This window comes from Geotrypetes seraphini, chromosome 6 (genome assembly GCF_902459505.1).
Source record: "Geotrypetes seraphini chromosome 6, aGeoSer1.1, whole genome shotgun sequence".
In the NCBI taxonomy this organism is placed as follows: Eukaryota; Metazoa; Chordata; class Amphibia; order Gymnophiona; family Dermophiidae; genus Geotrypetes; species Geotrypetes seraphini.
The window spans coordinates 246020645-246033456 of NC_047089.1; the positions used below are offsets into that span (position 1 = coordinate 246020645).

The window sequence follows — 12812 nt, forward strand, 5'->3', positions numbered from 1 at the left end:
GGCATTGAATGAGACAGTTTCATCTATAGTAGGCGAGAAATAGACACCGAGATACTTCAAGGAGGTGTCGGTCCAGATGAAATCGTAGTGATGAGAAACATGTTTGATCTCAGGTCGATTAAGTGGCAAGAGTTCAGATTTGGTCTGGTTGAGTTTGTATCCGGAAGCAGATGCATATGTATTAATAGTGTCCAATATATGGGGCAATGAGTCAGGTGTGGTGTAAAGCAAGATATCATCAGCATATGCTGAGTATTTAACGCATTGTCCAATTGACACTCCTTCAATGTTTATATTGGTCTTAATACCTAGTAGAAGGGGTTCCAGAGCGATGTTAAAGAGCAATGGTGACAAGGGACACCCTTGACGTGTACCTCGTCCAGGACGAAAAGGAGCCGACAGATGATTATTGATCAGTATCCTAGTTGAGGGAGAGGTCTATAAAACCTTAATCATATTTATAGCAGATGTTGAAAAACTAAAACATTGCAAGGACTGGAACAAAAAAAGCCACTCCACTCTATCGAAAGCCTTTTCTGCGTCAAGACCTAGAGCAAGATAAGGCTTGTCCAGATTTTCCACCCTGTGTAGCACGTCAAAAAAAAGTCGAGTATTGTCATGAGAGAGGCGACCTTGCATAAAGCCAGTTTGCTCGGCTGAAATCAACCTGGGAAGAAGCGACTGAAGTCTTCCAGCAAGAATTTTAGCATACAACTTCGCGTCCACATTTATCATCGAGAGAGGACGGTAACTCTGAACTTGTTGTTTGTCTTTACCAGCTTTAGGTAGAACCACAATGACAGCTTCGGTGAAGGAGCCACAAATTGTAGAGGACTGTATGAGATGATCAAAGAAACCCCTGTGCAGAGGAAGAAAGAGTGGTTGAAAAGCGACGTAAAACTCAACAGGAAAGCCGTCTGGGCCGGGGGTTTTCTTTTTAGCCATGTTGGTAAGTGCAAGAGCAATCTCAGATTCTTCAATAGGCGAACAAAACATCTCATTTTCAGCCACGGAGAGAGCAGGACAGGGGAGCTTTTTCAAAAACTCATCTATATCAGCAAGAGCAGGAGATTGTGAGGTATAAAGTTCCTGATAGTAATCATGAAAACGGGCTGAAATATCAGCTCTGGAAGTGAGCACCGTTCCATCCGTAGATTTTATAGATGTTATAAAAGTCCTTTCTGATTGAGATTTCAAATAGTTCGCCAGAAGGTGACCCGAGTCATCATGCTCAGCATAGTACGTTGCGTCTCTCATAAACAGTGTTTTCCCTGCATTGAGAGCCAAGTGCGCATTGTATACCTAGACTTCCAGAAAGCCTTCGACAAGGTACCTCATGAGCGCCTTCTAAGGAAACTGTGGAACCACGGGGTGGAAGGGGACATACACAGATGGATCAAAAACTGGTTGGCAAACAGGAAACAGAGGGTAGGAGTAAAGGGACACTATTCTGACTGGAAAGGGGTCACAAGTGGCGTCCCACAAGGGTCAGTGCTGGGACCGCTGCTATTCAATATATTTATTAATGACTTGGAAACAGGGACAAAGTGTGAAGTTATAAAATTTGCGGATGACACAAAACTCTCCGGTAAGGTTAGATCTGTAGAGGAATGTAAAAAACTCCAAAGGGATCTGGACAAACTGAGTGAGTGGGCAGATAAATGGCAGAGAGTTTTAATGTGGAGAAATGTAAAGTTATGCACATAGGGAAAGGGAACCTGATGTACAACTACATGATGGGGGGGGATGACATTGGGAAAAGGCAACCTAGAAAAGGACTTGGGGGTTTTGGTGGATAAAACAATGAAACCGGCAGCACAATGCGCAGCGGCCTCAAAAAAGGCGAACAGAATGTTGGGCATTATCAAAAAAGGTATCACTACCAGAACCAAGGAAGTTATCCTCCCGCTGTACAGGGCAATGGTGCGACCGCATCTGGAGTACTGCGTCCAGTACTGGTCGCCGTACCTAAAGAAAGATATGGCGATACTCGAGAGGGTCCAGAGAAGAGCGACAAAAATGATAAAGGGCATGGAAAACCTCTCGTATGCTGAGAGGCTGGAGAAGTTGGGGCTCTTTTCCCTGGAAAAGAGGAGACTTAGAGGGGATATGATAGAAACTTATAAGATCATGAAGGGTATAGTGAAGGTAGAGAGAGACAAATTCTTCAGACTGGCGGGGGCAACAAGAACTAGAGGACACTCAAAAAAATTGAAGGGAGATAGGTTTAGAACAAATGCTAGGAAGTTCTTCTTCACCCAGAGGGTGGTGGACGCCTGGAATGCGCTTCCAGAGGGGGTGGTTGAGCAGAGTACGGTTTTGGGTTTCAAAAAGGGATTGGACGAATTCCTGAGGGGTAAGGGAATCCAGGGGTACAATTAGAGGGTTACTATACAAGACAAAATGCTCATGAGTAATAGATCACTACAGGTCATTGACCTGGGGGGCCGCCGCGGGAGCGGACTGCTGGGCATGATGGACCTATGGTCTGACTCGGCAGAGGCCATGCTTATGTGCTTATGTGCTTATGTATTGGAGGCGACATTTCTCTAGTTGAGCACGCAGGACTGTGTTAGATGGGTCTTGACAGAAAAGCGCTTCCTTAGTTGAGATTTCAGACTCCAAATCAGTGCGAACCCGCAGCTCTAGCTTATTCTTTCTGGATTTGTAGGATATGATTATACCCCGCAGGTACGCTTTAAGTGCATCCCAAAAGGTGGTCCAGCATGTTTGATCAACAGTATTGAAATGGAGAAAATCCTGCATGTGCTGGGTGACGTAATCAACAAAAACAGTGTCATTGAGCAAGGTAGAGTCAAATCTCCAACAAGGTTTTGGGATAGGAAGGTTCAACGGAGTGAGGTCAATGCTGATTAAGGCATGGCCAGACACAAGTATTGGATGAATGACCACTTTTGTAACACTAGGCAGTAAGGAGGCTGAGGTTAAGAAGAAATCGATTCTTGAGAAGGACGAGTGTGGTGGTGAGAAGAAGGTGAAGGTACGTGAGGACGAATGCAGAGCCCTCCAGGGATCGCATAGGTTTAAATGTTCAATGATATCCAGCAGAGCCAGCCAGGCCTTAGATGACTTGTGTGGAGCAGAAGATTGTCTATCCAATAAAGGATCCAAGATCAAGTTGAAGTCTCCTCCAATGAGAGAAGGGGTACTCCCCACATTGGCAATGGAATTGGCCAGATCATAGAAAAAATCAGGACAGTCTTTATTAGGACCATAAGCATTAAAGATGACTAGAGAGGAACAGCGAATCGAGATATTGACCCTTACCCATCTGCCCTCTGTGTCACAGGCATGGTCAGTCACTGAAATGTCCGGATGTTTCTTAATAAATGTAACAACTCCGTTTTTCCTATCTTTGGCAGGTGAAAAGAAAGGTGGTAAAGCCCAGTTACAGTAGAGTTTGGAAGCTTCCGTAGCATCTAAATGCGTTTCTTGCAAGAGGGCGATATCCGGGTGCAATTGTGATATATATTGAAGGATTTTAACCTGCTTCAAGGGGGTTATTTAATCCTTTGACATTAAGGGAGACACATTTGAAAGGCATCAATGTAATACAAAACCTGAAAGTGGTGTAATGTGCATAGTAATATGAAAGAAATAGCACTTCTATATAAAATACACTCCATGCCACGAACGTGAATCATTCGGTGCAGGGAGAGGACCAACGGGTCAGTGAGTGAAGAGAAAATAACAAACCAGAACGAGCAACCATAGAACACTGCAAATAAGAAAACATTTCAGTGAATACGCTGATAACACAGGCATAATGCCCGCCACAGTAATGAGAGCAACAGCAGTATAATATTGATAAGAGACATGAGAGCACAAAAGTGAAGCAAGAGAGAGAGGAGGCAATAAGAACTTACAGTTAGAGTAAAGACTGAAGACAGGCAGAACATCAAAAGGCAGGAGAAAAAAGACAGAAGGAAGAGAGAATAAGGGAACGCAAGGAAAAAACTCCTGACTGATAAACACAGCGTGCAGAGTGAGACAGCAAGACAGTTCAAGAGGGTAGTATAAAGGTAGAGGAGAGCGAAAACTGAGGTAAGACAGTAAGAGGGGAACAGAGACAAGCAATAAGGAATAAAGTCATGATTAACAGCAATCATACAAGTTTAAGGTAGAAGAAGAGAGTAAGAAACACAGAGGCAAATGACGTATGAGCAGTGAGAAGGAACAAAAGGGCACACAATAGCATGCTGAAATGGCAGCCAAGTACAAAGGTCTACAGTCAAGTAACATCAATTGTTCTTGGGGAGATGGATTCCAGAAAGTCACCAAGCAAGTTCGGGTCAGTGAAGTCTTTGGTACGGTTTTGTATAGTAACTCTCATGCGAGCTGGGTAGAACATCCCGAAACGTGCATTAAGGGCCTTGAGACGGGGACGGTATTCAAGTAGTTGCTTCCGCAGACGGGCAGACGTTTTACTAAGATCAGGAACAAACAGCAAATTCTTTCCTTCAAACTTCAAGGGTGCTTTCATCTTAGCCTTTTGCATAACCTCCAGTGTTTGATTGAAACGGAGCAAGCTCAGGATGATCGGGCGAGGGAAATTCTCACGTGGAGCATGCTGAGAACTGACACGGTGAGCCGCCTCGATCTCTAGTGGAGAGGCAAAGGTTAATATCCAGCAAAGCAGGGATGGTGTCTTGAAGGAACTTTATAAGGTTTTGCCCTTCCCGACCCTCAGATAATCCAAGGATACGAACGTTCCGTTGTCGGGCCCTATTATTCGCCTCGTCCAGGTCTTTCTCAAGTTGAGCCATGCGTTTAAGATGGCGCTGCAAATCTTTAACGTTCTCTTCCGTGGTACGTTGTTTGAGTTCGAGAGACTCCACTCGGGTGCGAAAATGCAGTATATCAGTCTTCATGCAAGATACATCTTGCTTAATATCCTCAATGTTGGTATTAGTTTCTGAAATCATATCTTTTAGGGAACGAATCTCCTCCAGTAAGACAGTCATCGGCGCCTCATCTGCCTTAGATGTTTGCGGCTTGGCGGGAGAAGGGGGATCGATTTTTGTGCGCTTACCGCCTTTAGTAGCCGACATCTTCCGTCAGTCGAGTCGGGTGGTGACCAGCACTCAGGGAACACTTTAATAAGGCAGATGCCCGATTATAGAAATGCGTAATCTTGATTTTATTGCAGTATTCGGCCGGAGCTCAAATTCAGGCTGCCATTCCCGCTGACGCTCACTAGCGCCCCCCAAATCTTTTTTTTTTTTTAAACCAGCTACGTTAACCGCTCTTACCACATCCTCTAGCAACACATCCCAGAGCTTAACTATTCTGAGTGAAAAAATATGTTTTAAAAGTATTTCCCTGTTGCTTCATCGAGAGGTGAGCCTTGTCCCCATCCCTGCGGGAACTCAGTTTCGCCGTCTCGTCCCTGCAAGTTCTGTCCCTGCCTTAATCGCACATACCTCAAACATTTATGATTTTTAAAGTGTTCGAGGCTTGTGCAGATGAGAACAGAGCTTGCAGGAATGGGGCAGGAAAGGAGCATAACATAAAATCAATTTCTAGGCCGCATAACCGGAAAGTTCTATGCGGTTCAGAAAAGATTAAATATTCATCAACAACGTTAGAAAACAAAAACTAGGAAACTAAGATTAAGTATTCTTCGACATCGGAAAATGAGAGGAGGGAACCAAAAAGAAATATTAATTGCCCAAGGACTTTTGGAAAACCAATAAGTTTTCTGTTGTCTTCTAAATAGGAAATCCAAGTTCTGCGATTATGCACTATTAGACTAGGAGCTCCTTTTTACTAAGCTGTGCTAGTGTTTTTAGCCCCTCCCCCCCCCCCCCGCGCTACGCGGAAAAACTAAAGCCAGCTCAATGGAACCCTAGGTTTTAAGAAAATGTTGAAAACGCATTTTGTTCGTAAACACATTCTGATGTTTCCTTGTGGCAAAGTACCGTATTTTCTCGCATATAACGCGTGCGTTATACGTGGTTTTTACAAACTGCGCATACCCTTGCGCGTTATATGCATGAGCGCGTTGTACAAAATTTTTTTTACATAGTTTCCCCCCCCCAACCCCCGATTCATCACCTGGAAGGAGCGCTCGCACTCCCACCCCGAAGGACCGCTCGCACCCCCACCCGAAGGACCGCTCGCACCCCCACAGCCTCCCCCCTCCCCCATGGAGAAGCTGTCTACCTTGTTTCCGGATGCCAGCCCAGCTGCTTCCTCTGCCGGCGGTCCTGCCCCTTCTCAGAGCCCTGTGCTGCGCTGCTTCCTCTTCCGGCGGTCCCGCCCTTTCTCTGATGTCAGAGAAAGAGCGGGACTGCCGGAAGAAAAAGCAGCGCAGCAGGGCTCAGAGAAGGGGCGGGACCGCCGGCAGAGGAAACAGCTGGGCTCGCTGGCATCCGGAAACAAGGTAGACAGCTTCTCCATGGGGGAGGGGGGGAGGCTGTGGGGGTGTGAGCGGTCTTTCGGGTGGGGTTGCGAGTGGTCCTGCGGGGGGGGGGTGAATCGGACGTCGGGGGGGGGCATCAGGCTTTCAGGGTAGGGACAGGACTTCAAGGGGGAAAGGAGAGTCGGGGCGGGCGAAAGAAGAGTCGGGCAGCATGCGCGGTATACGGGTGTACGCGGTATATAAAAATTTCTGTACATAAATTTGTGTTTTTCGTGCGCTATACCCGTGTGCGCGTTTTACACGGGTGCGCGTTATCTATGTGAAAATACGGTATTCTGTAACCGTTTTAATTTGTATGTAATCTTCTTTATTTATGACTGTGGCTATGTAAACCGAATAGGTAATATACAGTCTATAAATTTTTAAATAATAAAATAAAGTAAGTCCTTATGCCAAAGCGTGCATTATACTTTTTAAATTTGCAGCCCTTGACAGGCGGAAAAACCACAAAGGGCGTGGGATGTTCGAGAGCACTTTTTGAGTAGAAACAAAATAAATGTTTTAATTAAATAGGATGGAGCTTGACCAGCGAATAATAGAAGCAGCCTAACTTGGAAAATAGCACGTGCCTCGACCGGTAACCAGCGCAGCTCTCGATAGAAAGGAGCAACATGTTCAAACTTCCTCAGGCCAAATATGAGTCTGACCGCAGCATTCTGAGTGATTCACTGGGGGAAAAGTACCATAGGTTACCATGGTACTTTGCGTGTCTAAGTGCTCTGAAAATGAATCGCTTTATCATTTACCAGCTGGGATGCGCATGTAATCCCAGAATCCTCAGGCCTGCAGTGGATTTTCTGTGCATGCTGGGATATATCTATAAATATTGATTTATAGGGAAATGACGCTGCATGCATGTACGGATGGATTTTCTCCATCTTCTGCGTAGTCCTGACAACCTATGCAAAATGACTCCTTCAAGTTGAGGGATGAATTGGAAACTCCAAGGCAGAATATTCACCGATCCTGCTGGTCCATTACAAAAGGCTGTTTTGAATGGGAAGCCTATTGTTAAGCATGTGGAAGGACTCCGGTGGACACATTCGTATTGGCCAACAAGTACAGGGAAGCGGCCATTTTGAAGGGCTATTATTTGAAAACAAAGAGTGACATCATGTGCCAGCTTCTGCATATATTCCAATTTGCGCACACAATTTAATTGAATAACAAGCCAATTAGTGCCAGTAATTGGGAGCTTAATGAGCAATTATTGGGCGCTAAATTAGTTTTAATTTTAATTTACACGTATAAATTTAGGGGCGAGTCATAAAAGGGGGTGCAGAAATGGAAGGGTCATAGCAGACCCGGGGGTGTTTCTGCAATGTACAACATAGTTATAGAATAGAGAATGACATGGAGACCAATTTTTCCCCGTCCCCAAGGGAACTCTTTCCCGTCCTGTCCCAGTGAGTTCTTTTCCTGTCCCTGCCCCATTCCTGCAAGCTCTGTCCTCATCTGCACAAGCCTCAAACCCTTTCAAATCCTAAGTAGCAACATTCTAGAGCTCAGATTGTGATGTCATAATGCCTCATTCCACCAATGCCTAAGCTCCGCCCTCATCTGCACAAGCCTCAAACCCTTTCAAATCCTAAGTAGCAACATTCTAGAGCTCAGATTGTGATGTCATAATGCCTCATTCCACCAATGCCTAAGCTCCGCCCTCATCTGCACAAGCCTCAAACCCTTTCAAATCCTAAGTAGCAACATTCTAGAGCTCAGATTGTGATGTCATAATGCCTCATTCCACCAATGCCTAAGCTCCGTCCTCATCTGCACAAGCTTCAAACCCTTTAAAATCCTAAGTAGCAACATTCTAGAGCTCAGATTGTGATGTCATAATGCCTCATTCCACCAATGCCTAAGCTCCGTCCTCATCTGCACAAGCCTCAAACCCTTTAAAATCCTAAGTAGCAACATTCTAGAGCTCAGATTGTGATGTCATAATGCCTCATTCCACCAATGCCTAAGCTCCGCCCTCATCTGCACAAGCCTCAAACCCTTTAAAATCCTAAGTAGCAACATTCTAGAGCTCAGATTGTGATGTCATAATGCCTCATTCCACCAATGCCTAAGCTCTGTCCTCATCTGCACAAGCTTCAAACACTTTCAAATCATAAGTCAGCCTGCACAACATGTGGCCCAAAACTGCTCTCACTGTGCCCTGCGCCCACTACGGCTCTCACTCCACTCTCCTGCCTGTGGGGGGTTCAGCTACTGACACTGACAGGAACCAGCAGCTACATTTCACTCCCTCTGCTGCAACTTCCTATTTCCAGCAGGGCGGGACACGGCACATGGAAAGAAGTTGCGGCAGAGGGAGCGGGACGTTAGAGAAGCAAAGTTTTGGGGAGTGTTGGAAACTTCAGAGACAGGTTTGTAGGTAGGACACGGAGACAAGGCATTTGAGAATGAGGGAGAGAAGTCGGGCCGCGGACGGGGAGACTGGAAAAAAGATGAAGAGATGCCAGGCACTTGGGAGGGGGAAGACCTGAAACAAAGAGGGGCAGATGTTGGACTTTGGGTGTCTAGAAGGAAGAGAGAGAAAGAGACTGCAGAGAGGATGGGTCAGGAAAATGAGTTCCAGCGGGGACAGGGAAAAATTTGTGCTCTTGTCATTCTCTAATACACATACAAATGTGTCGCCCGCCCAAAACACAACCCAACCATCTCCACCTATAAATATTGGCTTTTTTAAAACGTTCTTTACACATGTAACCTCTCTACATATGGAGATGGTTTTAAAATAAACCCCCTTAAACTTCTCAATTTAGAAGGCCTGTCTTTAACTCTAGCTGCTGTCAGAAAGGTGAATACGGTGCTCACAGATAAACATCCTAACAGTTAACGTTTCTCTCTGGTTTTTAATGTTGTTCTGTTCCTAAAATACTCTGAGATCAAGCCCCCCCCCCCCCAAAAAAAAAAAAAAAAAAAAAGTCACTGAGGCAGATTCTCAAAACTAAAATGTGCCTTTAACGTGGATGTATTTTAGCGACGGATTATTAAAATGGCTTACCGTGGGCTCTTCCGAGTTTTCGTGCAGTTTCTGTTACCGCCATGCAAATGTAGTGCAACGAGGCCATTAATATTAAAATGAACACTCCGAACGATTCTCCATAATCGCTGAGTGATTCCCTAACCTCGTTGTGCCACATCTGCCGCCAAAATTTGCCAACAGATTTGAGCTGTCAACGCCTTCCTTTCTGATCATTTTGAAGAGGCAGGCTTGCTGGCCAGAGGGAGTAAGCATCCCTCCGGCCAGCCATCGTAAACAAGGTCATCAGAGGGGAAGGGGAGGTGGCAGCGAGAATGGGCGTCTCTCCCTCTATCGGGGGGAGGGGGGAGTTGCTTGACATCAGCAGTGGGAGGGAAATGGGCATCCCTCTTGCCGCTCTTCGATTTGGGGTTTTTTTTTTGTGCGTTTATTCTGCGTGCGCTGATCACTATCACCAGCGATGGGCACATGCAAATTTAGCGAACCTTCGCTACTCCCCGCCAACCTCATTTGCATGTGTGGTTTTTTTTTTTTAAGAATGACTCGCCTTTTTGAAATCACTGCAATAATGACTGCGACAGCGGCCCATCGGTTTTTACTGCAAAGTTTTGAGAATCTAGCCTGCAAGTAACCAAAAATGCCCTACAGGATTGCAGTTTGACACCTTTGAGTTAAGAGGTTCCTTAGACATTTTGCAGAGGATAATTTAGCCAAAAGTGTGAAGAATATGTTGCAATTAAGGTGGTCTAGTTGGCCTTGGCGATCTCTGCTATGCCTTGATTTCTAAAGCGTGTATCTTGATGTCAGTTCTAATCTGGTAAACAAGCAAACAAATCTGGTAACACTATCCCAGCTTTTTAGTTTGAAAAGCTTAGAATAAATAAACGATGATGATGTAAGTTTGCTCCATTTCCAAAGCAACAATTTGCACATCCAGGATAGCACAGCTATTTTAGGAGACTGTACAAGTGTGGTAATTCATTTTATTTTATTTTTTTGTTCTTTCCTCAGACTTAGTATCCATTCAATGGATATTGCTGACCTCAAGGCTTCCTCCGACAGCCATAAGTCGTCATCACAGCTGGCGAACCGAAGTGGCACCTCCACACCAGCCCTCTCACAGTCCCCGGTGCTGAGTATTCGGAGCACCACATCCAACTATAGCCGTGGGGTGAGTCAGGACTGGAGCCTCATAGCTACCAAAGCCCCTCCTCAAGGGTTAAGTATCCTGTAGCGTTTCTAAGCAGGCTGCTTATTTTTTTTTTAAAAATAAAATCGACATGAGTTGACTAGTTTCAGAGTAGGATACTTAGAGGGACATAATAAAAAAAAAAAAAGTCTAAGTCTCCTTTTGTCTTAAGTCACCAGACGCTGAAGTTGGCGGTAGGAAAATGTCCATTCTCAAAAAAAACGTCCAAATTGAGGGGGTTATTTTGAGAATGGCCTACCTCCACATTCAGCAATCTACTCGCCCAGACTGCCACTACATCTCTCCCTATAACGCATTCCCGACCAAAAACTCGCCCAAGTCCCAAATGCCCAAACCCAGACCTTTTAGGCGAAGGAAGGGCCAGTCCTTCGCCTAAAAGCAGGATTCTGTAACCGGCGTCCGTCAAACAACGCCAGTTACAGAATCTTGTAACTGTCGTCATCGACCCCCCCCCCCTCCAACGATTGCGGCAGGAGAGATGCCTAATCTCTCCTGCTGCGATCGTGATTTCCCTCCCCCCCCCCGAACCCCACTGATGCCCAGCAGGGGGGATCCCAAGCTCTCCTGCCAGCAAACACTCCTGGCGACCCGAACACCGGCAGGAGGGATCCCAAGCCCGACATCAAACCTGATTAGGCTTCTGATAGGAAAGACCACGTGGCTTATCCATTCTGACAATCCATGCCATCTGTTCTTCTTTCCGCTTCTTTAGAGATCCTATGTATTTCTCCCAAGCTTAAATAAATGCAGATACAGGTATTTGTCTCCATCACCTCCACCTGGTAGTCTAACGGAACTTCTCCTCCAAACTGAATCCTCCTGCCCCAATATCAACACACCAAACTCCCTGATAGTCTACTGGACCTCCTCCCTTCCCCACCCTACCCATCCGAACTTTAAAACACAAGAACATAAGAATTGGCGCTGCTGGGTCAGACCAGTGGTCCATCGTGCCCAGCAGTCCGCTCACGCGACAGCCCTCTGGTCAAAGACCAGCGCCCTAACTGAGGCCAGCCCTACCAGCTTACGCTCTTGTTCACAAGGAACTTGTCTGACTTTGTCTTGAATCCCTGGAGGGTGTTTTCCCCTATGACATACTCTAGGGATACCCTTTATCCCCAACCCCTTTTTAAGTCATCTGACTCCCCCTCATACCTGAAAGCTCCTGCCTCTGGCACCCAAAAAATTCTGCTTCCCAGCATGCACAGAGAAAAACGCTGCTTGCCTGCTATCAGCCTAAAAATCACTGCTTTCTTCACTGATATTGCCTCTCCTTCGGGAACAGGTCAGGTCCCCCACCATTGTTATTCGCCATTTCAATAGTAATAACGGTGTGCTGTTACAAAAAACCGCGAATAGCATATAAAAAGTTATTCGCGTTTTTTTTCCCCTAATCGAGGTTATGTCCCACCCCTAACCACCGCGAATACGGAGGAAGGAATAGACTCGCTTCAGAATTGAGTATAGTCTGCATCCATTTCCGTCATCAATTCTGAGCCAGGCGTAAGTTAAATGTTGAAGAAAGCAATGACAGTTTTGGGGGGTTTTTTTTCCCCCCCCTGGACAGAACGCTGGCATTGAAAACGATCCACTCCTGCCTGCAAATGAAAGCGTCTCCAAAGATCTGATCAAAAGGCATGGAAGGAAAATATCGGAAACGACTTCGGTGTCTGCCTCCAAGACGTCAATGTCATCAGGTACTATCTCCTAGGCCAGCTCTACCCCCACTTAAGGTTTCGCATGCGCATGTGTCGTAACCCTTGTAAATAAGAAGCAACATCTAAATCAGTGGTCTCAAACTCGCGGCCCGAGGGCCACATGCGGCCCGCCAGGTCCTATTTTGAGGCCCTCGGTATGTTTATCATAATCACAAAAGTAAAATAAAACCGTTTCTTGATCATATGTCTCTTTAGCTATAAATTACAATATTATTATTAAGACTTAACCAAAAGGAAAGATTTATAAACTATAAAGAGTTTTTACCTCATGCAAAATTGTCATTTCTTTAATAAGACATTAACTATTTTTTTTCTGAGGCCCTTCAAGTACCGACAAATCCAAAATGTGGCCCTGCAAAGGGTTGGAGTTGGAGACCACCGATGTAAATGAAGAACCCTTTTGGTGAAACACATTTTTACATCTTCTTTGCTCATTAAGGGTTTATT

The 12812-nt window shown here is 45.5% G+C and overlaps 1 protein-coding gene across 6 annotated transcripts in view; it reads left to right on the forward strand.

Annotated features, from left to right (window-relative positions):
• Window positions 1–12812, forward strand: part of SYTL5 (synaptotagmin like 5) — a 241745-nt gene that overhangs the window by 161047 nt on the left and 67886 nt on the right. For all 6 annotated transcript variants that reach the window (XR_004539868.1, XM_033948650.1, XM_033948647.1 and 3 more), the window contains 2 exons: window positions 10449–10608; window positions 12215–12344. Coding sequence is in view for 5 of the 6 variants with exons in the window: in XM_033948650.1 (XP_033804541.1) it covers window positions 10449–10608; window positions 12215–12344 (290 nt within the window). In the remaining variant the exon portion in view is untranslated. The remainder of the gene's footprint in view (window positions 1–10448; window positions 10609–12214; window positions 12345–12812) is intronic.